The following is a 27,848-nucleotide window of genomic DNA, read 5'->3' as shown; positions in this document are numbered from 1 at the left end:
CCCATGTTGGCCACGCCCATCCACTCAGCCCTGCACCCCCTGGTTTCCAAGGGCGGCCCGGACTCCCGAGCCGGGGAAGCGGCCCCTCCTCAGTGCCTAACGTGGGCCATCAGCACCGACAACAGGTCCACACCTTCCTCTGCGCCCCCACAGCTGCCACCCTCCCTGGAAGACAAAAGCCTCCACTGGCCGTCTCTCCACTGGCCTCCGAGGGGGCCTCCCTCCCGGTCACCTCCTGCAACTTCAGTCACTCGGCTGGCTAACATGTAACCGAAAAGCGCGTGTCCTGCAGACGGTCAGCAACTCCCCGGCTCCGGACTGTTAGGCTGTGACCTTCCGGACCTGCCCTGGCTCTCACCCCACCCTACAAGCCCAAGCAGAGTTCCCTTGTAAGGTCAGTTTGGAGCAAGTCCACAGCTACGCGGGGGTGAAGTTCACCCAGGGCTCAGGGCCCCAGACGCTTGGGTTCTTACAACTAAACAGGCGAGCGCCTTTCCCTAGAAAGGGCAGGCTGAAGGCAGTGCGGTGCGGCAGGCATGCCACACCTCGGACACTTAGGACGTCTCTCTGAGCCAACAAGCTCCCACAAGCACGCTCGGATTCACGAGCGGGAAGCCCCTGGTCCACCTGACCCCGGGCCTGTGTCCCAGATACCCCAAGTGCAGTGAGGTGGGGGGGGGGGGGGGTTGTGGGAGAAGAGCCAGGCCAGCCAGGGGAGCCCTGAAAGAATAAGGCCACAGTAACGGGACGGGCCCACTTCCTGGTAAGCAAGAGAATCTACAAGTGGGGGGGTCTGGAGGGTTGACTCCCCAGGAACATCCTGTGTACCACAGGAGGAGGGTTAACCGAGGAAAGAGAGTGGTTACTTTGCACACGAGACAGTTGGGGGCTGCTTGATTTCCCCCAATGAAGATGTCCCCCGAGGGCCGCAGAGGCCGCTGGGAAGGCGCCTAATCATCCCCAGGAGCCCCGCACCTGCTCGTCTCAACAGGAGGCGCCAATCACACCTGGATTCCGGGTGTGATTCCTGTGCGAACACCCAGGCCGGCCCTGACGGCGGAGGGCCTGGCGTGGGGAGCAGGGCCAGCTGGGGGCCTGGGCTGTCCACACCCGATGCCCCTCCGCAGCTTTCAGGATGAGGGTGGGCCAGCGAACACCTCCGACAGGAGTCGCTCTCCTTGAAGCCCAGCCTAAGAAATACCTGAGATGCACCCTCACAAGTGGGAACACAGATTCGATGGAGCTGGGCCAGACCTCAGGCTCGGAAGCGGCGCAGCCAGACCTCAGGCTCGGAAGCGGCTTTCTGCGCCGCCGACTCTCTCGACTCTTACTCGAGGATTGTCAAACGCGCACACCGCCCAGCTGACCCTGGCGTTCCAGCGCGGGCGGGCTTGTAGCCGCCGGGGCGGGGCGGGAACACGTGACCGCACGACCAATCGCAGCCGGCCCCAGGGAAGGGGCGTGTCCGCCAGAGCAGAGGGCCCTGAGAGGGCGAGCAGGGGACGCGAGGGCAGCGGGACCTCCCTGGCTAATGGGGGGGCCCGCCCGCGGAGAAGAGGGGGTGACAGCCGAGGTGCCCATGGGGAGGGGGAGATGACACCGGGAGGTCTATCCAGAGGTGACACTGGAAGCGCCACGGAGGTGTGGGGGGCCCTGGCGGAAGGGGCCATGGGAGGAGGCGTGACAGTGAGGGGAGAAGGTGAGCGCCATCCTAGGGAAGGCCGTGAGAGCAGAGGTGCCAATCCCCCTGGAGTCCCCATCCGGTCCTGCCACACAGCTCGGGCCGCGAGCTGCTGCCAGCCAGCTCCAAGAACAGTCCTGGATGCTTAGGTCACCCGACAAGGGCTTAAGGGTCTTTGCTCTTTGATAGGATCCATGTTCTAAACTAACGGGTTGGGGGGGGCGCCTGGGAGGCTCAGCCGGTTAAGCCTCTGACTTCAGCTCTGGTCACCATCTCACCGTTTGTGGTTTCCAGCTTCATGTCTGACTCTGTGCAGACAGCGTGGAGCCTGCTTGGGATTCTTTCTTTCTTTCTTTTCTTTTTTTTTTTGTTTTCTCCCCCCCCCTCCCCACTCTGCCACTCCCTCTCCCTCTGCCACTCCCCCCCTCAAAAATAAACATTAAAAAAAAATTAACAGGTTGGTAGTACACATGCCCAAAACAGTTTTCGAGAACCCATAAACTGAAATAAAAGGAAGGTTCTGTCCTTACTCTGGAAGGTAGTATCTACTTAGGAATTCCACGGTGATGCTTTGTGAACCAGAATATGTAGTCAAACAGGACAAACGCTGTGCTGTTCCACTCGTGGGGGGTGACAAAGTCCCTCCCCCATGGAACTGAGCAGTAATTACTAAGGAGAGACCCCCAGGGGAGACATCTGCTCTCTGCCAAACACTTCCTGAAGTTCAGGCTGAACCTCGATACAAGTGACACAATCTTTACTAAGATATGTGTGACTTTCTTACTACATGGAGGGTCACAGGATGCACCCCAAACAGAAAATGTCAAACAGGCACCTAACTGCCACTCATCTGGCTCTCAGTGATGACCTCCGTGTCATGTAGATCACACGTTAATATTTCTGTAATAAATGATTGCCTGGGGGGCACCTGGGGGGCTCAGTCGGTTGAGCATCCGACTTCCGCTCGAGTCATGATCCCACAGCTGGTGAGTTCAAGCCCCGCATCGGGCTCTATGCTGAGAGCTCAGAGCCTGCAGCCTGCTTCGGATTCTGTGTCTCCCTCTCTCTCTGCCCCTCCCCCCTCGTGCTTGCGCGCATGCGCTCTCAAAAATAAACATATAAAAATAAAAAGAAACCAACTGCCTGTTATTTAATTACTATTGAGCCCAGCTGAAATGATCGCCCACAGACGCTTCATCCTGGAAGAACTGGACGTCAGGTGATGTCTAACAGTGGGGCCAAATCAATACCAGGACATCCAGACTCTGGAACCCCAAACAGCTGTTCAAACTTGCTTTGTCTACATGTACCAAAAGCATCAGTGAATACTGTCAGTCCTTCATAAAGGGCTCTGGGGTGAGGTCATACACGCCGGGTGACGGGACTGCTGCACCAGGGTCAAGCAGCACTGCCTCCCCCCTTGGGGAACTCAGGACCCAAGGCCAGAGAGGTGACTGACATCACCAAGAGAAATGAGGGACCTGATTCCAGACCTCAGCCAGAGAAACATATTTCTTCTGAAGACACGTGTGCAGGAAAGATCAGTTCAAGAAGCAATTATATAAGGCACTTTTAAAACTTCACAGAAGCGTAACACCATCTTAACCAAGGAAGGGCTGGGCGCGTTATTCCAGCAAGCGTCAAGCTGCCTTAATAACAAACTTATTGAACTCTCTGGTGCTCAACTAAAAATATTTCAGTAAGTATATAAAGCTTATGATATCACCATGAACGGAAAGTTTACTCCCTGGCCTAAACATCTTTGGAAAATGAAGGACACACATCACTCTGATGTCTGAGTGCAGCACAGTGAAAGCTGTCTTCAGAAGGGAGCATTTCACGGGGCTTCTGGGAGGCTCAGTCAGTCACGTGTCTGACTTTAGCTCAGATCATCTCGTGGTTCACGAGTTCGAGCCCCGTGTCGGGCTATATGCTGACAGCTTGGAGCCTGCTTCAGATTCTGTGTCTCCCTTTCTCTGCCCCTCCCCTCACTATCTCTCTCTCTTTCAAAAATAAACATTAAAAGAAAATTTTCTTTCAAAAGGGAGCATTCCTGGAGACGCAACTCCTTTCAAGGGATCAGGGGACTGAGCCCAAAGGACCTCCCCCAGATCAGGCCTGGATCCAAAGAGAAGTTGAACAAGCAGTTCAGAAGTTGAACAAGTTATTCAGAGGGCCCGGAGCTCAGTGATGCTATCTGACCTCCAGGCAAAGGCGGACCAGCCCTCCTCCTTCCTCAAACAGCCCAGGAAAAAAAAGCAAAACCTCCCGTTACTGGGTTCTGTCCGTTACAAGCCTATACGCTCTGCCTGCACGTGCCCTGTTTTCCCATTCTACACATTGCTAAATAAATACATCTGTTCATAACACCATCAAGAAACTTGTAAGAAAAAAGCCAACCCAAACAAAACCTTGGTTTCTTAAACTTTAAAAGTGCTACATAAGCGACAGTCTGCAAATGAAATAACTTCCCTATCATTTTTTTTTTTTAAAAGACGTTAGATATGTATGCTGCAAGGAAGTAAACATTCCAGGTATAACTTGCACAGGGTGAGCAAACATTTTAACACGCTCTCTGAACCAGAAAACATGGGGCAACTACAAAACGGTCCTAAGCCTAACAGGTGCACCTCATAAGGGTGGTCTCTAATACGGAAAATCTGGGGAACTGGGTCCCAGATGGGAAGTGAAGTCAAGTCGGTTGGCAGCGCCCAAAGGGTGTCCCGGAGACACAGTCCTGGAGGTAGAGAAAAGTCCGCCCACCACCACTGGTCACCGTTAACGCCTGAGAACAAAGACCAGACCCCCTCTACAGGTGGCGGGTGCTGGAAAGAGCGGCCAGAGCTGGCCCCGCCCCACACTCACTCGTCGCCGTCGGGGCACACGCCGCTGGCCTCGTCGTACTTGGAGCAGTACACGTCCGGGCTGTAGTTGAAGGTGCCGTCGCGCCTGCGGAGCGGTCTGCGCCGACGCTGATTTAGGAAATGCCAATGGAAACAGGTAAATGGCCTGTGCTGGGCGCACTTGTGCTGCACAAACAGGGCGCACTGCTCTGTCCTAAATTCCTTTAGATACCTAAAAAGACAAACAGCGTTGCGGGTCGCTTCCGCCGCCACCGCCGCCGGCGGGCGGCCTCGAGGACTCGTGAGCGGGGACCGGACCCCGCAAGCCAGGGTGCCCCAACCTCAAGAGCAGCCCCCTCTCTGAAGGCAGGCGGCCCCAAACGGCCGCCCCCCCCCCCCCAATTCCCAGCGCGTTCCTCCGATCCCAGGCACGGTCCCGGACCCCAGGCACAGCCCTCGATTCCCGGCCCCAGGCGCGACCCCCGTCCCCACTCCGAGTCCAGAGGGCCACCCCCCCACCCAGCCCAGGCGCGAGTCCCCAGACCCCGCCCGCAGCGTCGCCCATCCCGGCCACGGACGAGACCCCCCAACTTCAGCCGCGACACAGCGACCCCAGGCACGCCCCGACCCGGGGCAGAGACAGCCCGAGTCCAGATGGCTGCCCATTCCCGACCCTAGGTCCGACCCCGGACTCCAGACGGCCGCCCCCTCACCCAGCCCAGGCGTGACTCCCCAGACCCCGTCCGCAGCATTCCCCATCCCGGCCACGGACGCGACGCCCAACTTCAGGCGCGATACGGCAACCCCAGGCACGCCCGACCCCCCAAGCCGTGGTGCCATCCCTGATCCCAGGCGGGGGCCGCCCGAGCGCAGAGGACCGCCCTCCTCCCCCCCCCCCTCGCCCCCAGGCGCATCCGCCCCGGCCCCCGACCCTCCCCCGCAGAGGCGCGTGGACCCCCCAGCCTCCCGGCGCGCTCCCCAGCCCCCGCCCCCAGGTGCCGCCCCAGACCCTGGGCGCCGCCTTTCGACCTCAGGCGGCGGCAGCCCGCGTCGGACGGCGGTCCACCGCCCCGAGCCCGGACGCGACGCGGAGGCCCGGGCGCGGGGCGGGGGGCGGCGCGGGGCCCCAGGCCGCACCGGAGGCGGCACCCAGGCCCAGGGGCGCGGGGCGCGAGCCGGGGGCGCGCGGGGCCGCCCCCCACCCCGTCCCCCGGCCCCGCCGCGGCCGGCCCTGCCACTGACCTGTAGTGGGTCGGCTTCTCCGTCTGCGGGGGGGACCCGCTCAGCGCCGCCGCCGCCGCTTTCGAAACCGACGGCATTTTCAGTCAAAACAATGCAGCGCGCATGCGCCAGGCGGGCCCGCCCCCGCCCCTCCGGATCTCCCCCCGTGCCGAGCCCCCCGCGCCCCCGCCGGCCGGCCCCGCCCCCGCCCCGCCCCCGCCGGCGCCCCGCGGACCCCAGACCCGCCGGGCGACCTGGCGCCGCGCCCCCATCGGCGGGCACACGCCCCGAGCGCGCCGCCCCGCCCCCGCGGGCTCCCCTCGTCCGCGTCCACCCCAGTCCGCGCTCTGGCGGACCCCGGCCCACCGCGCAGCGCCCTGCGCCACCCGCAGCGGGTCCCCCCGCACGGAGGCCGCGGGCTGGCTGGTCACTCTGGCTCTCCACTCGTCCATCGACTCTGACCCCCCGGGGCTGGGTGCTGAGCTGCAAAGAATGGAGCCGGTTGCTTGGGGCTGGGTGTGTGAGAGATGGGGGGCAATGGGGTGCGACTGCCGTGGCTACCCAGCTTTCTTATAGGGGTTAGGAACGTGTCCCAAAGTTAGATTGTGGCGATGGCTGCCCCAAGTGAATATAGCGAACATTTTCATTGTATGCTTTAAGTGGGTGAAGTGAACACCATGTGAGTTATATACCATTAAAGCTGATTTTCAAGGAAGAATCCAGGACAGTTGGGTGGCTCGGTTATTGAGGGTCGGACTCTTGTTTCTGGCCCAGGTGATGATCTCATGTTTGGGGAGTTCCCCGGGGGCCTCCAGCTCCGGGCTATCAGCGAAGAGCCTGCTTGCGATTCTCTCTCTGCCCCTCCCCCCCAAATAATTTTTTAAAAGTAAACATTTTTTTAAACACCAGGCTAAGGGGCGCCTGGGTTGCTCAGTTGGTTGAGCGGAGTTCAGCTCAGGTCATGATATTGGGGTTCACGAGTTCAGCCCCGCATCCGGCTCTGTGCTGACAGCTCAGAGCTCAGAACCTGCCTCAGATTCCCTTTCCCTCTGCCCCTCCCCCACTCGCGCTCCATGTCTCTCTCTCTCTCTCTCTCTCTCTCTCAAAAATAAATACTTAAAAAAAATTTTTTTTTTAATTTTTTTTTTTTTTCAACGTTTTTTATTTTATTTTTGGGACAGAGAGAGACAGAGCATGAACGGGGGAGGGGCAGAGAGAGAGGGAGACACAGAATCGGAAACAGGCTCCAGGCTCCGAGCCATCAGCCCAGAGCCTGACGCGGGGCTCGAACTCACGGACCGCGAGATCGTGACCTGGCTGAAGCTGGACGCTTAACCGACTGCGCCACCCAGGCGCCCCAACTTAAAAAAAAAAAATTTTAAGCAAATTAAAACAACGAAGAGCCCATGGAGTAAGCAGACATTTTTTTGTTGGGAACAGAGCGCCGCGCCGCTGGTGGCCTGCATCGAAACAAGCCCCTGAAGACGCATGGCCCGGCAAGAGGAGCCCAGGACAGGATGAATAATGAAAGGACTGAAGTCGCGTCTCACCTCTCCACCTGTCTGCTGCCACCCCTCGGCCAAGACCCGGTGTGGGGAGGGCCTGCTCGCACGGTCACTCGCTGGCCTCAGGTCTTCCTTTTGCTCAGGACAAAGCCCACCCGGGTCTGGGGTGCAAAGTCAGGAACCAGAAAACCCGTCACTGTCAGCCACCCAGGAGATACTCAGGATTTATTCCCTTGTGGTATGATGTGCCATCAAAAACCGTAATACCCACCGTCGTGTTTTGAAAAGGTGTGAATTTCTATAGACAGAAAGATACCTCGTTTTCACAGTGGTTGTCCCACCGTGGCATCGTTAGTGTTTCTGATTCTCTTCCTTTTGCTTATGACAGCGTCTAACTTTTCCTGATAGATCACATTGCTTTTGCCATATGAGAGTAACTTTCAATTACAACAAATTCTTTTCATTAGGTTTTTTTATTTCCTACAAAAGGTGGGAAGGGAAGAGTTAAGGGTTCTGGTTTGAATGACTGGGTAGCTCACAATTAAAAGTAACAACCGTGCCAGGATGGAGAAAGGACGGAATCGTTCTTTGTTCCCTCCCAGATACCAATCTTCCCAAACCTTGATCTACCTCCAAAAAATGAACATACTTGGGGGCTCCTGGTGGGCTCGGTCAGTAAAGCATGGGATTTTTGATCCCAGGGTCACGAGTTCCAGCCCACTGGGTACCGAGCTTACTTAAAAAAAATAAAAATAATTAACCTATAAATCCATAAACATCCTTCTATCAATCCCACCTGCCACACAAGCGTAATTTCCCCAGGGCAGGCCCGACATTGAAACCCCTGCAGCAGAGAGCCTTCGGGAAGCTGGTGCACTGCCATGCAGCCACCAGTCTGCAAACACCCGGATGGAAGAGACCTCCAGTTAACTTCAGCACCACAGACATGCCAAAATAAAACCTTCCACTAGAAACGTAGTGAATAAACTTTCTCTTGTTTCCCTCATATTTAATTCAAAATTAAGCAGTTTCTTAGTAAGTAGTGTTTGAAAAGCATATCATTTCGATACCCAAAAATCCTGCCTGTAATTTGTCAAAAGAAATACCTAGCAGGGCGCCTGGGGGGCTCAGTCGGTTAACCCTCCGACTTCAGCTCAGGTCATGATCTTATGGTTCCTGAGCTCCAGCCCCACATGAGAGCTCGCTGCTGTCACCACTGAGCCCTGTCCCCACCACCCCCCTCTGCCCTCCCCCCAGCACAAACACGGGCTTTTTCTCAAAAACAAAACGTTTAAAAAAACGAAAAATGCTGCCCAGTTTTATTTTACTCAGAAAGTTGTTGCCTTGCTAAAAATAAGACTTTGTAAAGCCGAGAAAGTTCATTATTTCCGGTATCTTTTGTAAATCCCACAATTCACATTTAGGTTTCTTTCCTCACTTCCTATTCTGGAAAAACAGAAAAACAAAGGAACTGGAGAGGACTAAAAGGCACCCGCCCCCCCCCCCCCGCCTTTTTTTTTTTTTTTAATGAGATGCAAAAAAGGGAGGGGGTTGGCTTAATTCCACATCACCAAATTAAAATTTATTGTCAGTTTGTCAAACCAACATCTATTTCTACACAGCACGGTACGTTAAAAAACAAAAAGTTTCACTCTTCTCCCAGTTACTCTGTCTCGGAAAGCAAACGACCTGCAGACTGGGTTACGCTGGATTGCCAGTGTCACCAGAATTGCTTTGGAAACATGATCGCGTTGGAGAAAGACACATCCCAAATCCAACGGTACATAGTGCAACCAAAACCCTTTCCACGGGTCGGAAAGAGAAACGTCTCGGGGGCGTATCCGTTGGGCATCAAGTATCAGGCGAAGAGCCGGTTCCGTTCTGTGGACACTCTGCTCTGCCTTCACGCGGGTCGGTGTGGCCAGCTGTGCCAAGTCCTTCACTCTGGGGACGGCATAACCAAGGCAGAAACGGCCCAACGCGATGTCAAAAGCCCAAGGGCGGCTGCCTGTCTCCTCGCTGCTAGCCCCCGCCGGCACCCCGCTACGTTCTCGCCTGGTGGACGGTCGGAGCTCCAGGCTCCTGAGAACGATCGCCGGGCTCCGGCTCCTCTTCTCCGAACACCTGTTTCAACCACCGGTCCGTGCTGGTCTCCTGCCTGAAGAAGCACCAGGCCACCAGAGCCATGAGCGAGAGGCTGAAGGGCAGCACCCTCCACCAGGGCCGTTGCTGCTCCCCTCCCAGGGAGTGCTGCACTTTCCAGCGGGATGGGCTGGCTTTGCTGGAGGAAAACTGAATGGGACGGTCAGGGTCGTCCTCTTCCTCGGCCTCGGCCGCGGGCTGGCCCTGAGCCCGGACACCCGGCGGCGGCTGCAGGTGTCGGGGAGCCCCGCGCACGAACCTCAGCGCCCGGACAGCCCTGGAAAAGAGACAGCCGTGAGCGCGCCCGCCCGCCGCGCCCGCCCTCGGCCCCTCCGAGGCCGCGCGCAGCTCACCCGGGGGCCGGCGCACGCCAGACACGGCTCATCGCGACCCTGACTCTGCGCTCGGCGGGGCGGCGCGGCCCGTTTGCGTCACTTCCGGAGCGCGAAACCGGAAACCGGTAGCCGTTGGAGCCTCCGCTCACGACTACAGAACGTGGGCCCGCTCGCGCAACGGAAGTGACCCGCCTTCTCCGGCGGCCTTTTCCGTCGCAGCCGGCTTACGCAGGCCAGGCCGCAGGGGCATGCCGGGAAATGTAGTTCTCCCCCAGCCAGAAGAGGAAAGAGCTGTCCGGTACCTGGGCGTCGGCGGGGCTGGGGCGAGATCGTCGCTCTCGGCCTCCTGGCGATGGTCCCTCAGCCGCAGGGCACGACCCCGGCGCTCACCGCGCGGCCGGTCTCCGCGCTCCGGGCCAGGGCCGCTGTCGGGGACCGAGGCTTCGGCGGACTCCCGCGGCACCTTCCTGTCCTTCGGGCTGTCCCGGGGCTCCCTGCCCCACGCGGTTCCCCCACCTGGCTTCATAGCGAAGCCACGGTAGCTTTTGTCCTCCAGGCAGACTGGCCTTGGTGTTGTGAGAAGACTACATGGAGTGTCCAGGCATCATCTTGTGGGGACGTGGGGGGGGGGGGGGAGGGGTCTTGGTGACAGTATCAGATCGTGAGGCCACCTTGTGAGCTGTGATGTGCTATCTGCCTCATTCAGCTTCTTCCCCTCTGGAGCGTCCCTCTCCTGCACCTGCTTCCTGGAGAAACACCAGACTCTGGGACCAGTGCCCCCGCTCCCCGCCCCACCAGGCACTCTCCAGACATTAGGGCGAGAGTGGCAGGCTGGAGGTGTTCCCAGCTCAAACATCTGGGAGTCCTCCCCACCCGGGGAAGCTCAGCTCCGATGCCCCGCGGCAGCTCAGGGCCCAGGCTAGACTGTTGAGAGGTGCCTGTGTCAACAGAGGCACCTGTGTGCCCGGGTCCTCCTCGCTGGGCCCCACCCCACCTGTTCCACCCTGCCCATGCGAATTCACCAGAGAGAACACTCTAGTATAAATAGAAAACAGAGAGTTTTATTCCAACCCAAGTTAGGACAGCTGCCCAGGAAATGTGATCTTCACGGGGAAGAGAGTGTTCTGGAGAATGAATTGTTTTTAGACTTTGTTTTTACATCTTGTGAAAGCTCAGAAGATTATAGATCAGCATATAGGCAGCAACATGAATTTTATCATCAAGCGGCGTTGATGGTATCTCAAGGACAAGATGTTTTCCTTTAGGCCGCCGTTCACAAGATGGGTGTAGGATGCACGCATGGGGGACTGTAAATGAGGCTTTTGGTCTAAGCAAAGTGCATCTACGGTCATGCCGATTTAGAAATCTAGCATGGGGGTGCCTGGGGGGCTCAGTCGGTTGAGCATCTGATCCTTGATTTAGGCTCAGGTCATGATCTCATGGTTCGGGAGTTCGAGCCCAGCATCGGGCTCTGTGCTGACAGTGTGGAGCCTGCTTGGGATTCTGTCTCTTCCTCTGTCTCTGCCTTTCTCTCAAGAAAATTTTTTTCTAAATAAATAAATAAATAAATAAATAAATAAATAAATAAATAAAAGAAATCTAAAGTGGCTTCCCTTCTAGATCATGACTTTAGACAGCTTTTCCTCTGGCCAACCACAGGACCCCACCCCAAATCGCTGCCAAACTAACTCACCCCCACGGACCCCCAGGAGTCTGCTGTGGTCCACAGGATGGGCCAGAATCACCCTCGTGTGCCGCCTGGAGGTCTTCCTGGCGGAGGCGGAGATCAAGGAGCTCTTAGGTTAGGGGTGGAGCTGCTGACTGAGGCTGATGCAGCCACCTGTTGGGGACGCCGAGGGCACTGGGCACAAGCTAGCCTGGGACAGCAGAGTGAGCGCAGAGCTGAGAGAGGGGGGTAGGGGCTGCGGCGTCACTCCGGGTCAAGGCAGCCTCCAAGGGGCCACGAATCCCATCTCAGTCTCGGTGACTGCCCTGGATGGGTGACAAAACAAGACAGCTTGGACAGGTGACCTCAGCGCTCGAGCCTCACTTGTAAAACGGGTGTCACGTGCCCTTCTCGGGCCGCTGTGAGGACTGGTCCCGTGCCTGGGGAGTCTGTGGCTGGTCTTGGGACAGCTACGATTGATAAGGGGGTGGCCTGGAAACACCCTTCCATCCTGCGGCCCTGAGGCAGTGGGGTCACCCTTACTGCCACCGGGTTCTGAGGGGCATTCGAGGCTGGGGTCTGGGGGCGGGGGAGTGCCTGCTCACAATGAAGAATGAGCAAATCAGAGTGTCCAGACGACCCCTCCTCTTTCTCCTCTTCCTACTGCCACTCGGTGTCCATTGTAGGTGAAAGCACTATGCAAAAGACATAGTTCCTGTAGAGTCTTTCTTTGTTTTAATGTTTATTTATTTTTGAGAGAGCAAGAGCGTGAGTGGGGGCGGGGCAGAGAGAGAGGGAGACACAGAATCCGAAACAGGCTCCGGGCTCCGAGCTGTCAGCACAGAGCCCGACGCGGGGCTGGAACTCACAGGTCAGGAGCTGAAGTCAAATGCTTAACCGACGGAGCCACCCGGGCGCCCCAAGCCTTAAGAGGACAGAAGCCCCTGATCTCGGGGAGCTGGCCTTGTGCTCACAGGGCGGGTCTCCTGGTGGACATAAGCAATTTCAGGGGATAACACTGGCTCCGGTCACTCCAGAACCACGATGACTCACGACAAAACAGGACCCTTCCGCAATCACATCTGGACACTCAAACACGTCCCCCTGTCCCGGCGGGTGGGTCGGACCCTGTCCTTTTCCGGCTGTGGCTGGGCCTCAGCTGCCTCCTTCTAGGGAAGATGTATTAGGTTGCCCTCCTGGGCTGAACCACGTCCCCCCAAATTCACATCCACCTGATCTCCAGCAAGGATTTTATTTGGAAATGGGGTCTTTGCAGATATAGTTAAGATGACATCATCTTAGGGGGGGCCTACGTCCAAGGACCGGTGTCCCCCTGAGGAAAGGAGAAAAGACACAGAGAAACACGAGGGAGGCCATGCAAAGAGGCAGGCAGAGACTGGAGCGACGCGGCCCCAAGCCAACGAGCACCGAGGGTCGCCAGCAACGCCAGAAGCTGAGAGAGAGGCCTGGGACTGACTCTCCCCGGGGCCCGTCCGAGGGGCCGGCCCTGCCGACACCTTCCCTTCAGACTCTGGCCTCCAGACTGCGAGAGGAGGGGTTTCTGTGTCTTGGGCCACCCCGTTTGTGGCGCTCTGTGGGGCGGCCCCCGGGAGACAGCGCGGTCACTGTCACCCTGCTTCCGGACCCAGAGCAGAGCCCCTCGGCCCACACAGCCCCTGCCAACGTGTTCCTACCGAGACACCACGTCCCGCGGTGGGCCTGACTCCCGCTTACGCCCGCCTTGTTCAACAACCCGTGTGCCCCGGTGGCCTGTGGCTGGAGGGCAGCGACGGCCGCAGATGCTGCGATCTCCTTGACCCTCCGACGCGGTGGAGCCACAACCGGATGGGTCTGGGGGGCCCCTGTGTGTCTGGAGCCCTCTCCTCCACGACCCCGACATGCCAGGCCGGGTGCCGGCGCTGCCTGCTCGGGTTCGAGCCCCCCCTCCCCTGTCAGAGCGTAAACCAACACCTGGGCCTTCATTATCTCAAAGCACACAGAGAAACCTCTCCGGGGCCTAATGTCCCGCTAATGGGCGGGGAGGCCCAGCCCTCGTGGGCCTGAGGACAAGACTGGTTCACCGGAGGCCGCCTGCGAGCTGACATATTGGGGTTATTGATTTTCGCCAGGACGATCTATATGAGGCGCGTGGGGGCAGGCAGACCCACGCCTTAGGAAGAGCGGGGCCTTTCCCCCGGGGACCGAGGCCTGACCACGGGGGCAGCGGGGGCACAGAGGTCCGTAAGGCCTGACGCTGCCCACAGCGGGGCCGGCGGGGAGCAGGTGCTGGGACACGTGCTGGGGTCCAAGCCCGGCAGCCTGAGCGCATCAGTCCCCGGCCCCACTCCAGGGGTCCCAGTGGGCAGCCGGGGGCTTGCGACCCCCCATGCCACTCGGCCTGGCCCTGGCCACCCAACACCAGGGTAGACATGTGTGGGCAGTGATTCTGGGAAAGTGTGTCCACTGACCCAGGCCAGGGTCCCCCCAGACTGTCGCGCCCCAACCCAGCCTTGCCAGTAACAAAAGCTGGAGTTCAGCCTCCACTCGCGGACTCCTGGGTTCATCTTGAACGTGGCTCAGACTCGGGAGCAGCAAGGGTCTGGCTAATTCACGGACACCCCTACTAAGACCTCAGATCTGCTTCTTAAACCCCTCACGCCTGTCCCACACCTTCACCCCCTCAGGCTGTGCTTTGTGGGGCCCTGTCATTGATTGCTGGGACTAGCGCAGCTGCGCCCTCCCTGCACTCCAGCCTCCGGCCCAGATGCCCGCCCCGTGCTGTGCTGCCCAGGTTCCTCGTCCCAAACCTTTAACTGCTCCGGTGTCTCCCCTGCTCTAAAATTCTCCCTCTTAGGCTAGGGGTCCTCCGTGGTCTCTGGTCAGGCAGAAATAGAGCATTGAGATAATGCCAGCAGAGAAAGACAGGGCTGGCTGATTGTGGACTGTCTTCCACGGCTGCCATTAGTGGACATCCCCTCGCCAGGCCCCCTGCAGGACCCGAAGCCTCCGTCAAAGCCCCAGCTCCACTGACCAGGGGCCTGCGCCAGAGGCCAGGATGCAGAAGTAGGCCTGTGGGGTGGAGGGAAACAGGGCCATCAGGAAGGAGTGGGCCCTGGGTGGCGGGGGGGGGGGGGGGGGGTGGCGGTGGTGACCCTCATGGGCCCATCCGCACATTGAGATTTGTTCCGGCCACAGAGGGCATGGCTGAGGGCCCAGGCGGCCTGGGCCTCCTGTGGCCGGGAGGAAGGGCCCAGCTCCCCTGCCCGCCAGGAGGCCCTGCACAACACCCAACCCCACTTTCCAGCCCATGCTTCCGGCCGTGAGCGTCCCGTGGTTGCTGAGCCCAGGCAGAGGGGCTCAGAACAGCGCTGGTGACTAGCGTGCTGTCCTGGGGGCCGCAAGTCCAAAACGGCCCCCGATCCAGGTGCCTGCAGGGGAGAGCCGTTTGCTTGCGTTTCCCGGATTTGAGGCCCCTACGTTCCACCTTCAAAGCCGGCAGTGACCCTGCTTCTGTGGTCACGTCTCCCCTTCCAGCCCTGAGCTTCCTCTCTTATAGGGCCCCCGCGATGACCCTGGACCCACAGGATCATCCACAATCACGTCAGCAGGGTCTCTTTGCCATGTGGAGTGACATGCCCACAGTAGCCCGGGGATGACGGCAGGGCTGTCCGTGGGGCCAGCCAGCCATGGGAGTGCCAGCTCCCTGTGGCCTGGGCCTTTCCAGGCTGTCCTCTCTGCTGGATCCCCTGTGCTTCCCATGGCCGAGTGAGCTGTGGTCCCATCGTTGCCAAGCAATTGGCCTCCTTCGTGAAGCCTGGGCTGGTCACAAGGGCTGGGACTTCCTCGAGGGCAGGGCCCCGCCTCACCTTGCTCAGAGCCTGGGGCAGGGCGCCCATGAGGACTGGAGGCTCCACCCAGACGGCACTCCCCTCGGGTCCCCGCGGCCCACCTTGGTCAACTGAGGGCGGTGGGCGCCGGCACCAGCTGACCCCCTTCCAGGGCCCGGGCCCCAGTCCTTCCCGACGAGCTACAGGGGACACTGCGGCTCCAGTCTGGACACCTGGTGAGCCCCTCCCTGGGGTCCTGGGCTCTCCCAGAGGGCTGCTGCTGGACTGTGCTGGGCCACCCCACAGCAGACTGAGGTCCAAACGTAGACTGGACTCACGACACAGACCGCCCGGGGCCTGGCTTCAACCCCGTCAGTGAACACAGGCCGTAGGGAGGCCTGCGGCCTTCCCCTGGCACGCGTAGGGGCCCTGCCTCCGGTGAACCACCTGCTTGCGGGATGCTGGCAGCTCCGTAGGTCTGCCCCTTACAAGTCACCGGCCTGGCCCGGGGGGATGGCTTCATTTCCCTGAGTCCCCCAGAGCTGGGGGTTCTGACCAGGGGCTCCTGCACTGGGCCCTCCAGGTGCTCTAGAGATGACCGGCAGCAATCACCCACGGCCCCCACTTGCAGGAAAGGCCTGGGTCTGTGCCCACACCCCGTGTGTAACGGGGTGCCACTGGGTGGGACGGGGGCTGTCCCCTGCCTGAAGGGAACGGAGCCAGGAGCGGAGGCCAAGGGCCCGGGGAGGACGGGAGGGCATCGTGACCCTCCCAGGGAGCTGGAAGGGACATCAGGGGCCGGGTGCACGCCGGGGTGGGAGGGGGCCGCTGTCCTGTGCTCAGAACCTGGCTGGCCCACAAGCAGTGGTGGCTTTGAGCCGTGGCGGACGGGACCCTGGAGTCCTCCCAGCAGGCAGTGTGGGGGGTGCTCCAGGGGAGCAAAGCACCCGGCAGAGGCTGCATCTGGCCCACCGGAACCTCGGAAGGGAACCTGACGTGGAAATAGGGTCTTTGCAGATGTTACGAATATGAGGTCAGACTGCAGCCCAGTGGCCCCCGAATCCAACGATGGGCGTCCTTGTGAGAGAGGAACTGGGACGTGGCCCTGTGTGGATGGCGGCAGAGGCTGCCGGGACTCAGTCACCACCAAGGAGCGCCGCAGCAGACGGTGGGGGAGAAGTGTGGCACGGGTTCCCACCTGGACAACACCTGCAGTTTGGGTGACTGACTACGGGGGGGCCCCCGGACACTTGGGGAGCACCACACGCAGTCCCCCTGGGGGCCTGCTGATGGTGTAACCCGAGGGGAGGAGCACGCTCCACGGTGGGGGTGCAGTGGGGTGGGCGCCAAGCCCCCCAGAAAAAAGCTTAGCACCAGGGAAAGAGTGGTCATCTCAGCTTGGACCCTGGGGGTGAAGCCCTGTGTCGGGGGTGGGGCAGGGACACGCCTGCAGCTGTGGGACATAGGAGCCGGGGGAGGGGGCCGGGATGTGGGGCCCCCGGGGGTCCTGCTGGGGGAGGGTTGAGACTGTTCACAGGGCCAGCAAGGCCTGGCGGTTAGAGGGGGCTGAGTGGGGGTTCCAGGGGGCCCCCGCTTGAGGCCACCACGGGGGCTGGTGGTCCCGCAGCTTCCTCTGCTGGCCTGCAGCACCGTTTACCCAGAGAACTGCCCGGGCAGGATGTGCGCTGGAGAAGGGCTACTCCAGAAGTCAAAATAGCATGAAATTTAATTTTCCGCCTATTTGACAAAGCTTGGTCCGGGTCCCAGTCGGTGGCGGAGATAAGGGCCCTCGGCCCGGGTGTGAGCCAGCTGGGCCTGCGGCAAACACTCCACGGTCCCCGGGCAGGTTGAGGCTCCCCCCGCGGGGCCCTGGTTGCCGGGCGCTAAAGCAAACGGGCTCTATTTGCCCAGTCTGCGATGACAATGCAGTCGCCAAATATTTGCCAGCCCGGCCGGCCTCGGAGCGCAGCTATAAATGTTGGAGCCCAGGTGGAGGCGGGCCCGCCCCGCGGGAGCTGCAGGCCTCCAGGTAGGAGCCCCACCGGGTGGCGGGCGGGATGTGGCCTCCCCCCCCTCCCCGGGAAGGCTGCGGGCCCTTCCCGCCAAGTGGGCTGTGGGGACCACCCACCAGGGGCCATGGAGGTCGGTTGGGGGGGGGGGGAGGGCGGCGCTGAGGCACAGGGGTGCGGCTGAAGGAGGAGGAGCCCAAGGAGCCCAAGCTGGGGCCACGGGACCCCTGGCAGGGAGGAGCCACAGCACAGCATGGCCCCTGCCCTCCCCAGGCTGGCCTGACCCTGAGTGACACCCAGCCTCCCTGGGGTGAGGGTTCTGACCACCTGGGGACCCCCTTCTCCCTCTCCCCACGTCACCCTCCCTTTCTGTGCTTTGCCAGGAGGCAAAAGGACTCACCACCTGCCTGCCCGCTGTGAGGGCACCACCCCCCGGGGGGTGACCGCTCCAAAGCTCAGAGTCAACCCCCTTTGGCATCAGGCCAGGGAGGGCCAGCACCTCCCCCCCCCCCACCTCCTCAAACTCCCACCCCACACCTTCCCTGCCTCCTGCTGACCTGCTGACCCTGCCAAACCCCAGGTGCCCGGGCAGGGACCAGACAGATGAAAACCTGGGACCCATCAGACAGCATGGGAGAAACAGCGCCCAGCTCTGAGCCTCCCCTAAGCCCCCGAGGCCCCCCGAAACCATAAGGGCTCTGGGCCCTGGACCCAGCAGGCTGGTCGAGGCCGTCAGGCCCAGCTCCCGGGCTCAGTGTGGGCATCTTGGGGGCCCCCCTGTCAGCACCTGGGTAGATGCCACCTCGGCGGGCCTGTCCCATCAAGAGCCAGGGCGATTCCATGCTGGGACCAGGGCTCTGCTCCCCTGGGCTGGCACTCCCCTCGCCTGCCACCTGCCCCATCTCCACGGTCCCAGCAGAGCCACCTCTACATCCCTTAGCTTCCTGTTCCCCACCCCTGCGATGCCCACCGCCCACAGTGCCCACGGTCCCAGGCTCTCTGTGAACCTCACCAGCTTCTGAGCATGACACCCTCTGTAAGCACCAGTGTGGCTGCAAGGCCTGGGGACCTGATGGTTGACCTGTGCTCTCTCCGCCTCTCTCCCCAGCTGCACCTGCTGCCCCAGAGGCCCCAGAAGCTCGGGCCTTGAGGAGATGGCCGCAGGAGTGATCCGGCCTCTTTGCGACTTCCGGCTGCCCCTGCCCACCCACGGGCCCTTCCTGCCCTCAGACCCGGAGCCCCAAGAGACTTCTGAGGAGGAGGAGGAGGAGGGGGAGGAGGGGGAGGAGGAGCTGGAGGGGGCGGGGCCAGAGGGCCGCAGCCCAGCCCCCCAGGCCTCAGACTGGGCCCCAGAAGCAGCCCCCCGGGGTCCCAGCAGCCCCGAGAACCCCCTGCAGCTGCTGCGCTTCTCCGAGCTCATCAGTGGCGACATCCAGCGGTACTTTGGCCGCAAGGACAGGGGGCAGGACCTGGACACCCGTGACATCCGTGAGGACGACAGCTCAGCCCAGGGCCTCCGCTGTGCTGACCTGGTGAACCGGGCTCCGGGTGGGCCCCCCGGTGGCGAGGAGGCTATGGAGCCCGGTGTCCTCTCCCCGAGGGGTCCCGAGGGGCAGGCACGCGGGCTGGGGCCCCTGGCCGAGCTCTTTGACTACGGGCTGCGGCAGTACTCAGGGCCCGGGGCCCCGGCCGGCCGCCGGCTACGGCTGGAGCGCAAGTACGGCCACATCGTCCCCATGACCCAGAGGAAGCTGCCGGTCTCCTTCTGGGAGGAGCCGGCGCCCGGCCCCCTGGGCCTGCTCCGCCCCGGCACGCCCGACTTCAGCGACCTGCTGGCCAGCTGGTCTGCGGAGACCGGCCCCGAACTGCCCGGCGGAGGCCCCCAGACCCTGGATGGGGTGCAGCTGGCCGAGGCCTAGCGAGTGGGCCGGGGTCGGGGGTGGGGGGCGGGCCGGAGCAGCAGGCGTCTGGACTGTCACTGCTCTCTCGGAGGAGCCCCTGGGGCCCCCCAACCATGGTGGCAGCCAGCAGAACGAGCCAGCTCAGGTCGGGACTTGGCAGGCCCAGGGAGTCGGCCCCCAGCAGAGGCCCCCCGGGCAGGAGCCGCAGCCCCTCAGAGGTCATGTGCTCAGGGGGTCTACACACTGTGCCTGGCTCTGGGCGAGGCTGTTCGCCACCCAGACATCCCTGAGGCCCCAGGTGGGCAACAAAGGGCAGCTGTTCCCACCACCTGCCCACCCACCCGGCCCTGGGGCTGCCCCTCCTTGAGGCCCCGAGGCAGGTGGCAGGGCCAGCCACGTGGGAAGAGCGAGGGCCTCCTTGGAGGCGGGAAGAAAGGGCGCTCCCCGAGCGAGGGAGCAAACGCGACATTCGCTCCCCAGATCGGGGCAGGGGGAGCTGCTTCTTGTGCTGGCCACCGCGCGGGCGTGACCCAGGGGACCCCAGACCCGGGCCAGCTGGCCCTCAAGGAGGCCTGCAGTGAGTGACTGGGGCCCCGGGACGCCACGGCCGTCGGCAGGAAGGCCCAGGAAAGCCCTGGGTGGAGGGCTCACTGGGCTCGCACTCCTGGGGGAGGGGACTCTGGACTCCGACAGCAACAGGAGCTGGCACATTTATTTCCGGGAAAGGGACGCGGAAGTGAGCGTGCAGACGGGCTCCTGGCAGAGGGACCTCTCCGAGACCGCGCTCGCCCTCCGCTGCGCCACCCGGCTCACGAGGACCTCCTTCCACTGCAGCCACCTGCCGGGAGACGCGGCTCACGCCTGCTGACCTCGGGGCCTCCCCGGCACCACCCTGACCTGGAGGGGTCTCCAGAGGGCGGCTTCCCTGCCCACCTCACGGCCTGATACAAGCCCCAGCAGTTCATGGGGACCGCCTCTCCGGGGGCCGCGTCCTTGATGAAAAACCGCTGCCTCACCAGGGACCTGAGGACCCTCCTGCTGCCCAGCGTCAGCGCCCACGGGCCCTCCTCACTCCACAGCCGCACGAAGCTCTCACGCAGGCTGGCCAACTCCTCCGCGCGCTGTGGACAAGGGCACCGTGAGGAGGGGCCAGTGCGGGAATGCAGGAATCTGGCCACAGGGGGCCCGACAGCAGACGGGATTTATCTCCCTCTGGACAAACCAGGGTCTTATCTACCGGGAAACCCCGCTCAGGCCAGACACGCAGATGGACAGACATGGGGAAGGCCACAAAGCCAGAGGTTGTGCCGGGGAGGGGGGAGGGGGGCAGGGTCCACGGAGGGGCCACCTCTCTCACCAGCTTGGTTTCTGTATTAAACTTGAGGTTCTGGATGGTCTTGTTGTCTTGGATGCTGTTCTCCAGTTTCATTATTTGGTTCTGAAACTAAACACGGCCCTCGTCTGTTGGGCGGGGCGAACCCTCGGGCCTGAGGCTGGCCCCTACCCCTGTCCCCCCGTCACTCAGGCAGGAGCTGGCCCGTGACATGTGGGATCTGGGGCGCGTCACTCAGTCCAGGGTTCAGCCGGCGCCTGTCACCGTGATTGCTGGCAGCCCAGCGTCTGGGGACTCTGGACAGGTGTCCCCGCTCAGGGTGTCTTGGTTCTGGGGCCTCCCTGGGGGCCCCTCTGCCGAGTGTGATGGGCACAGGGGCTCAGGGGTACCGTGACCAGTTTGCCCTGGATCTCCGCGATCTTACGCCCGGGGTTGCCCTCCCTGAGCAGCTGAACAGAGGACAGCAGAGAGGCCAGCTCCTGCCGCACGGCCCCGACCTCGAACTCCCTGTAGGAACAGGAGGCTCTGGGCGGGGGTCCCAGGCCCAGGGCGTGAGGGGGCGCCCAGCTTTGCCACCCCTCCAGCGGGAACTGGGGGGACCCCAGTGGGTGACAGAAGGCCCAGTGGAGGATGTGTGTGGGCTGCACCCGGTGGGGCCAAGCGCAGAGCTGGGGAGGTGCGAGGGGCTGTGGGAGTAGGAGACTTGTGGAGGCAGCAGGGCCGTTCTGAGGCCAGGAGCTGGGGCCTCACCTGGCCTTGCCCTCGGCCGAGATCTTGAGGTCTGAGTCGCTCTTGTGGAGGACGCACTTGTCGGACACGGCCTCTATCTGCAGCAGAGGCAAGGTAGGCGGGCAGCCGGGGCGGCACAGCAGGGTGGGGGGAGGGGGGAGGCGGGGCACCCGGTCTTCACCCACCTGCCGTGGCAGGCTGTCCACTCGCTCCCGCACCTCCCTCAGGTGCTCCTCAGCCTCCTTCTGACAGCGGACCAGGCCCTCCAGGGATTTCTGCTCTGAGCCTTCCCACTCTCTCTTTGCCTAGGACACAGCGGGGACAGGGAGGGGGGACAGATGGATGGACGGGGCCCACTGGAGCCAGAGTTGAACCCAGGCAGCAGAGAGCTCCGGAGGGGGCCGACTCTGAGTTCGTCCACCCGGTCTGCACACAGCCACTCTCCAGGGACCCGGGGACCCCGGGCAGGGCCCCCAGGCTGGGCAGAGCCATATCCGGAAGAAGGAGGCCTGGCTTGGCCCCGAGCCCACCAGGAGTCAGTCAGCAAGGGCACAACGGGCAGCCTGCCCACACCTGCAGGGGAGGGGTCTCGGGAGGGCTGGGGGGCCCCGCCCCATAGCAGAAGGGTGGACATGTGGCCTTGGGAGGCTTGGGGGGCCCCGCCCCATAGTGGAAGGGTGGACGTGTATTCACAGCAGCGCCTTCCGTGGCCAGACCAGGGGGCGGTGCGGCGTCCATCAGCGGAAGAAAAGATAAGCCGGTCACACACTGTATGGAAGCATTTATAGGAAACGTCCAGAACAAGCAAATCCGCAGAGGCGGGCGTCAGATCAGCGGTCGCCAGGGGCCTCGGGGTAGGGAGTGACCACTAGCCACACCAGGGCTTCCTCTGTGGTGACAGGAAGGATCTACGAGTTACGTGGTGGTTGTCCAACCCTGAATACGTGAGCAGCCGCGATCCCCACCCTTTCCAAGGGTGGACTCTAGGGCGTGGGAATTAAAGGTCAACGACACTGTGACTAGAAAGAGGAAAAAACCCAAGGGCCAGGCCACCTTGCCGGCCCCTCTGGAATCCGCTTTGTGGTCGGGGCCGCCATGGGCCTCGTGGACAGCAGCTGGGCAGGGGCGGGAGGTTGGGACCGCCTGTCAGGCCTGCTTTCTCAGGCACTGGGGATGGCTGGGGCTGGGGGTGGGGTGCAGGTGACCCCCCACAGCTCCGCGCGCACCTCGCTCAGCCGAAGGCTCAGTGTCTGCTCCTGCAGGTCCAGTCTCCAGCTCAGAGCCAGGAAGTGGTCACTCAGGTCCTTCACCTGCGTCTCCAGCTCGGCCAGCGACACCTCCAGGGCCTGGCTCTTCTCTCGTTGCTGCGGGGCGCTGGGCTGAGTGCGGGCACCTGGGGAGGCGGGGGCCCCACCGGGAGACCGACCCGGGCCCCGCGGCCCTCACCAGCTCCAGCGCGCTGCGCACCTCCCGCTGGGCCAGCTCCCCGGCCAGCTGCACGGCTGTCAGGTTCTCCCGCAGGCAGGTGGCCAGCTCCCCGGCCCGGGTCTCCTCCAGGTGCCCCTTGACGTCCCTGGGGGTCGGTGCCCAGACAGACCGCCCCTCAGCCGAGGCCGCCTGCCCGCCGAGGCGCTGGGTCAAGGCGGGGGCCTGGCGGCGGGCTCCAGAACCATCCGGGAGACCCGGGGAGCAGAGAAGGGTCACAGGGCCCACCAGGACGGGGGCTGTGTACACTGGGGCACGCTGAGTCCTCCGTGGCGGGACGGGAGCCCCCATCAGCGGGGGCGGGGGGGAGGAAGGGGCTGGGACACCCACCGGGCCTTCTGCTCGGCCAGGAGGATGCGGCTCAGGGACACCTGGTTCTGCCGTACGAACTTGGTCAGCTGGACCACGGCCCTGTCCAGGCCCCGGCACTGCTCCAGGAGGCGGCGTGCTTCCTGCTGCTGTGCACAAGTGGCCCTGAGCCCAGGCGCGGCCGGCCCGGCCCGGCCACCCCCAGCCCCTGCCCCCCTACTGCGCACCTCGTGCTGCCCCTGCAGGGCCTGGACGCGCTCCTCGGCCAGCTCCTGCAGCCCCCGCCACCTGCTGTCCAGCTCCTCCCGCAGGCCGCCCTCCGCCTTGAGCCGGGCGCTCTCCGAGACCTTCATCCTCTGTGGGGAGACCCGCCCCCGCCCGCCGTGAGTGGGGCTGTGGGGGGCCCGGCCCGGCCGCAGGCCCGCGGGCTCCCACCTTCTCCAGGGCCAGGAAGCTCTTCTGCAGGAAGCCGCACAGCTTGGCCTCTCTCTTGAGGAAGCGGAGGCTCATCTCCTCCCCGAGCTTGGTCACCTGGGCCTGCGGGGGGTCAGCGCGGCCGCCATGGGGTCGGACCTCCCTCCTCGCCACGTCCGCCCCCGGCCCCCCTGCCATCTCGGACTTCTTGGCTTTCTTGCCCAACCGGGCCCATCACAGAGGGGGGTCTGGGTCCTGTGTCCCCCACTGCCCCCGAGCCTCGCAGAGCTGGGCCTACCGCACCCTCCCGAGGAAGGCCGGTGGGGCGGGTGGGGGCCACGTGTTCCCCCCAGAGCGCCAGGCACCAGGGCTGTGAAGGGTCTACAGGGTCCGGAACACACTTGGTGCTCGTGGTGACCACCAGACGCCACACCCAGGGAATCGCACCCTGAGCCGGGAGCCTCCGTGCGGGAAGCCGAGTAAGTATGACAGCCCTCCACGTTCGCACACATCCACACGCGTGTGCGCACACAGGGACGTGTGTGCATAGACCGCACACGCACTTCGCCCTTGAGCTCCAGGCTCCTGCCCCCTCCTCCCTGCAGGCAGCTGTGCCCTGGGCCCCGCCAGCCTTGCCCCTGCACACGGGGCGCTCTGGAGCAGGTCAGCACACGGTCTCTGTGAGAGGCCAAGGGTCTGTGCCTCAGTCTGTCCGCTCTGTGGTTACAGCGCAAAAGCAGAAGCGAATGACAGTAAATGAGTGGGCTTTGCAGAAGCAGGCGGAGGCCACAGTTTGCTGACCGGGCACCCGAGAGCGCTTGGGGAAGACGCGGGCGCTTGGAGCCCGCCTGGCACGTCAGGAATCCGAGGGCCAGTGAGTGCCTCTCGGAGCTCCCGGCCGCAGCGGTGGGCAGGGTCTCGATGCGGCCAAGACGCCGCCTTCCCGAAGGGCAGAGGAAGGGAGGCCACCGAAGCTGGGCAGCCGAGCTATGTGGGCAGCAGCTGGGAGCACTTGGCCCGCGCAGGCCCCGGTCTCTGTTTGCAGAGCTGAAGAGGCTGGGTCTGGAGACGTGCCTCCCGTGCCCTGCCCTGCCTCCCAGGGTCTCATGCAGCGGGGGCACCTGACCAGCCCAGGGCTGGGACCACGCCGGGAGATGGCCGAGGAAGGGGCTTCAGGGCTACGACGTCCTATGTCCCGATTCGGGTGCTGGTCACAGGAGGGGGGTGAGGGGCGGGGGCGAAGACAGGGCCACTGAGGTGTCATGTGTGCAGAAGGATGAGCTCGGTCTCAGCGCTTCCCATATCGGCAGCCGTGGGCCACGTGCGGCTACTGGGCATCTGGAACGTGGCTCACGTGACCGAGGGACCTAAAGTGTTAGCTCATTTCCACGGAAGAAGCCACCTGTGGCTGGTGGCCACCTACCGGACGGGGCGGGACCGTGGGGGGACCACGTGGGCCCAGTCACGTGGGCGGGGAGGACACGGGCTACAGGTGCAGCGGTCTCTTCTGACGGACCCTCCTGGTGGCGGCCCGCCTGGCTGCCCGGGCCCGGCCTCCCTCCTGGTACCTGCACCTTGGCCACCTCAAGGTCTGCCCTCTGGCTCGCCTCCTCCTGGCTCTTCTGCAGACCGCTGCAGGCCGCTTCCCGGGACAGTTCCTCCTGCTCCAGCCTCCCGGCCAGCTCGGCCAACCTAGGGCAACGGCGAGGGTCACGGCAGCCCGGCCGGCCAGAGGGCCTGGCTGTGGGGCTACCGTGAACTTTTCGGGGCCTCCGGACACTGAGAGTCCCTCTCGAGGCCAGGCCTGCGTCCGGGGGGCCCAGGCTGACCTACAGGCCACCTGGGCAAACACAGACAAGGATAAGCCGCTGACTTCCGCGTACCCATGCGGGGACGTGACAGCGGCTTGGATGAGTGTGACTGATGGGGAAGAGAGCGGTAGGGATTCTGGACCTAACTCTCTTTTCCCCACAGAGGGTCCAGGGGGGCCCGAGCCCCCCACCCCGTCGACCAGCAGCGTGGCACCAAGGGCCAGGGGTCGCCTTCCCTGCCTCGGTGCCTCCTACCCACGTGACCACACGTGGGAAGTTCAGAGCCGGCCCCCAAGGAGGGAGGCAGGCGGGGCCCACCTGAGGCTGGCCTCCTGCTCGGTGTCCTTCCGCTCAGAGTCCTGGAGCGCCTGCTTCCTCCGGACCTGTGTCAGGGCTTCCCGGACCTCCACCAGCCTGGCACGCAAGAGCCACTTCTGCCTGGGGCCTTCCTGGCCCGCCCTCCTGGCCGCCTTTGGGGTTCAGGTCCCGGCCCAGGGGCCCCGGCAACGGGTCTCCCGCCCTTCTCTCTGCAGGTGCCACGGCCCACGCAAACCCAGACTTCTCGGGCTGGGCCGTGGATACACGCTGCTTACCAGAGCGAGGCGACCAGGACCCCAGGTTCCCGCCCCAGCCACCGCTTTCCCAAAGCCCCTGACCTCCCCGCTGGGGCCCAGGCCATCGGTGTGGGGTACCTCCTGTCCAGGGCCTGCATCTGGGTCTGGTTCTGGGGGCTAGGGAACTGGAAGGAGGAAGGGCAGGCTGAGCCTCACAGCACGGCCGGCACCCACAGGGGCCGGGGAGCCCCGCCCGTGGGTGCGGACGGCGGGCAGCTGACCTCGAGGGCCTCCTTCTCGGGGGCCCGGGCCACCCGCCGTAGGTCCTGCTGAAGCTTCTTCAGCTCGGAGTCCTGCAGTTTCACGCAGGCCCGCAGCCGGAGCACTTCCCGGAGCAGGCTCAGCATGGCCGGCTCACAGCGGTCCCTGTGTTCCCGCAGGGACACCACCTCGGCCTGCAGGTCGGCCACCCTGGCCAGGGCGAGGAGCAGGCTGAGTCGGGCCGCGTGTGCCAGGGGGTGGGGGCGGTAGGCAGCGTGGCTCTCCCTCCCCGGCTCCACACGGGCTCACCACTGCTCCAGCTGCTTCCAGGGCTTAGGGGGATCCTGCTCGGGGACAGACGTGGCAGACGCCAGGTGGCTGGACTCATACCTCTCGGAGATCTCCTCCAGACTCAAGAGCCCGGGGCTGGCCAGCTCCTCCTCCAGGGAGAGCCCCAGGTCCCCCAGGGTGATGGTGCTCGCCTGAGAGGGGGGCGAAGCCCCGGATAAGGGGTGGCTAGCGGCCAGCTCTGTAAGAAGGCGACCTCTGGGCCGGCGAAGGCCCCCAGGTGGAGCTCAGGATAACAGGGCCTCAAATCCCTGTCCGCTGAGCTCAGTGTCCACTGCGCTCACCTCCACCCGTCCAGCTGAGTCACCCAGCGCAGCCCCGGCTGGGCTCGGCTCGCGCTGCCCCCGAGAGACCGGAGCCTGAGGACACACGGCACTAGGCAGCGGAAACAACAGGGCAGTGCTCTGCCTGCCCAGTTCCAGAGGGAGCCCCCGGGCAGCGAGCCGACCTGAGGGGTCAAGGAATTGGTGCCGTCCTGGGTGGCCCACACTCCTGCCCTCCTGGCTCGGCCCCGTTGGTACCAGGCTCACCCGACACGGCTTCACCGGCAACCACCGTCCGTGGCCTCAGCCGCTGCCCAGAGGCCCCGGGCCTCGCACCAGGGCGGCTGGACGGAGGCAGGGAAGGCCTCGGGGGGCACCCACCCTCGCGTCTCTCCTTCCGATCCAACAGCAAGGTAGACAAGAGCCACACGGCAGCAGGGCCTCTCCCGGAACCGTCTTTTCGTCACCAGAACCTTCGCACGTCACGGCCCAACTGCCAGTGGAACCCGGGCCCTCGACTCTCCCGGCAAGGCCTTCCCAACTGCCTGTTCCCAGAAAGACCCGAGAGGGCACCATTCAGCCGGCCAGGGCCAGGGCAGGGAGTGGCTGCTGGCCTGTGGGTCAGGAGCAGGGACCCCAGCGGGCCCCGGGTGGGAGGGACAGGCGGGGGCATTCTCCGGCCAGCCGGTCAGAGAAGGGGTTGTCCGGGACAGATAGAACAGGCAGAGGCACGCGGCCGGAGCAGGAGAGGGTGCGGGCCACAGGCGCGGCCTGCGCGCGGGCTCCAGGATGCTCGCGACCACAGTAAGAAAGCAAACAGAGGCGGCTGCAGCGTTTCCATGGTGCATTTTATTTAATCCCACGTGACGAACGTGCGGCCGGTTCATGTCGTCAACGCAAACCACGACATGCACACACTCCCACGCCAGGTGCTCCAAGCCCAGTTCTGTGCTCCCCCTGCCCAGTCGTCCACACTCTCCCACGCCAGGTCCTCCCAGCCCGGCGCGGTGCTCCCCCTGCCCGGTCGTCCACACTCTCCCACGCCAGGTCCTCCCGGCCCGGCGCGGTGCTCCCCCTGCCCGGTCGTCCACACTCTCCCACGCCAGGTCCTCCCGGCCCGGCGCGGTGCTCCCCCTGCCCGGTCGCCCAAGCCCACCCACAGAGGGCACAAAGTGGACACTCCGAAGTCAACCCGTGGTCCGGGGGCCTTT

At 63.2% G+C, this 27,848-nt stretch overlaps 4 protein-coding genes across 11 annotated transcripts in view; 1 reads left to right on the top strand and 3 right to left on the bottom strand.

Moving 5' to 3' along the window:
* Window positions 1-5,898, bottom strand: part of UNKL (unk like zinc finger) — a 37,008-nt gene extending 31,110 nt beyond the window's left edge. For 4 of the 8 annotated variants that reach the window (XM_078440300.2, XM_078440293.2, XM_078440296.2 and 1 more), the window contains exons 1-2: window positions 5,767-5,875; window positions 4,547-4,756 (exon numbers count right to left, since the gene is read on the bottom strand). In XM_078440300.2, coding sequence (XP_078296426.2) covers window positions 4,547-4,756; window positions 5,767-5,843 — 287 coding nt within the window. In that variant the 5' untranslated portion in view covers window positions 5,844-5,875. Of the gene's footprint in view, window positions 1-4,546; window positions 4,757-5,766 lie in introns of all 8 variants that reach the window. The other 4 variants (XM_078440292.2, XM_078440294.2, XM_078440298.2 and 1 more) reach the window with 3 other exon arrangements.
* Window positions 5,899-8,540: 2,642 nt separating this feature from the next.
* On the bottom strand, window positions 8,541-9,872 carry UQCC4 (ubiquinol-cytochrome c reductase complex assembly factor 4). The gene is made up of 2 exons (XM_060648029.3): window positions 9,746-9,872; window positions 8,541-9,669 (listed from the first exon to the last, which is right to left on the bottom strand). The coding sequence occupies exons 1-2, from the start codon at window positions 9,775-9,777 to the stop codon at window positions 9,294-9,296; spliced, it is 408 nt and encodes a 135-aa protein (XP_060504012.1). The 5' UTR covers window positions 9,778-9,872; the 3' UTR covers window positions 8,541-9,293.
* A 6,544-nt stretch (window positions 9,873-16,416) lies between these two features.
* On the top strand, window positions 16,417-19,366 carry PERCC1 (proline and glutamate rich with coiled coil 1). The gene is made up of 2 exons (XM_060648027.3): window positions 16,417-17,249; window positions 18,338-19,366. The coding sequence occupies exon 2, from the start codon at window positions 18,384-18,386 to the stop codon at window positions 19,146-19,148; it is 765 nt and encodes a 254-aa protein (XP_060504010.3). The 5' UTR covers window positions 16,417-17,249; window positions 18,338-18,383; the 3' UTR covers window positions 19,149-19,366.
* Window positions 19,367-19,824: 458 nt separating this feature from the next.
* On the bottom strand, window positions 19,825-27,310 carry CCDC154 (coiled-coil domain containing 154). The gene is made up of 19 exons (XM_081791587.1): window positions 27,111-27,310; window positions 26,905-26,981; window positions 26,336-26,600; window positions 26,047-26,236; window positions 25,904-25,950; window positions 25,530-25,625; window positions 24,969-25,092; window positions 23,422-23,523; window positions 23,214-23,342; window positions 23,008-23,135; window positions 22,639-22,765; window positions 22,419-22,556; window positions 21,886-21,960; window positions 21,378-21,497; window positions 21,214-21,290; window positions 20,853-20,970; window positions 20,488-20,574; window positions 20,064-20,251; window positions 19,825-19,968 (listed from the first exon to the last, which is right to left on the bottom strand). The coding sequence occupies exons 1-19, from the start codon at window positions 27,308-27,310 to the stop codon at window positions 19,842-19,844; spliced, it is 2,415 nt and encodes an 804-aa protein (XP_081647713.1). The 3' UTR covers window positions 19,825-19,841.
* Window positions 27,311-27,848: the final 538 nt, after the last annotated feature.

This window comes from Panthera onca, chromosome E3 (genome assembly GCF_046562875.1).
Source record: "Panthera onca isolate mPanOnc1 chromosome E3, mPanOnc1 haplotype 2, whole genome shotgun sequence".
NCBI classification, from domain to species: domain Eukaryota; kingdom Metazoa; phylum Chordata; class Mammalia; order Carnivora; family Felidae; genus Panthera; species Panthera onca.
This window is presented reverse-complemented; position numbering and strand designations above follow the sequence as displayed.

Excerpts from the sequence above, each read along its gene's own strand:
- CCDC154 (XM_081791587.1), bottom strand. The coding sequence starts at position 27,310 with ATGCCCCCGCCTGTCCCTCCCACCCGGGGCCCGCTGGGGTCCCTGCTC. Across the intron at positions 22,557-22,638 it reads TGCGCAGCGCGCTGGAGCTG|CAACGAGAGAAGAGCCAGGC; the intron begins GTGAGGGCCGCG and ends AGCGCCCCGCAG. Across the intron at positions 21,291-21,377 it reads TGGACAGCCTGCCACGGCAG|ATAGAGGCCGTGTCCGACAA; the intron begins GTGGGTGAAGAC and ends CCTCTGCTGCAG.
- UQCC4 (XM_060648029.3), bottom strand. The coding sequence starts at position 9,777 with ATGAGCCGTGTCTGGCGTGCGCCGGCCCCCGG. Across the intron at positions 9,670-9,745 it reads TGGCGTGCGCCGGCCCCCGG|GGCTGTCCGGGCGCTGAGGT; the intron begins GTGAGCTGCGCG and ends TCTCTTTTCCAG.
- PERCC1 (XM_060648027.3), top strand. The coding sequence starts at position 18,384 with ATGGCCGCAGGAGTGATCCGGCCTCTTTGCGACTTCCGGCTGCCCCTG.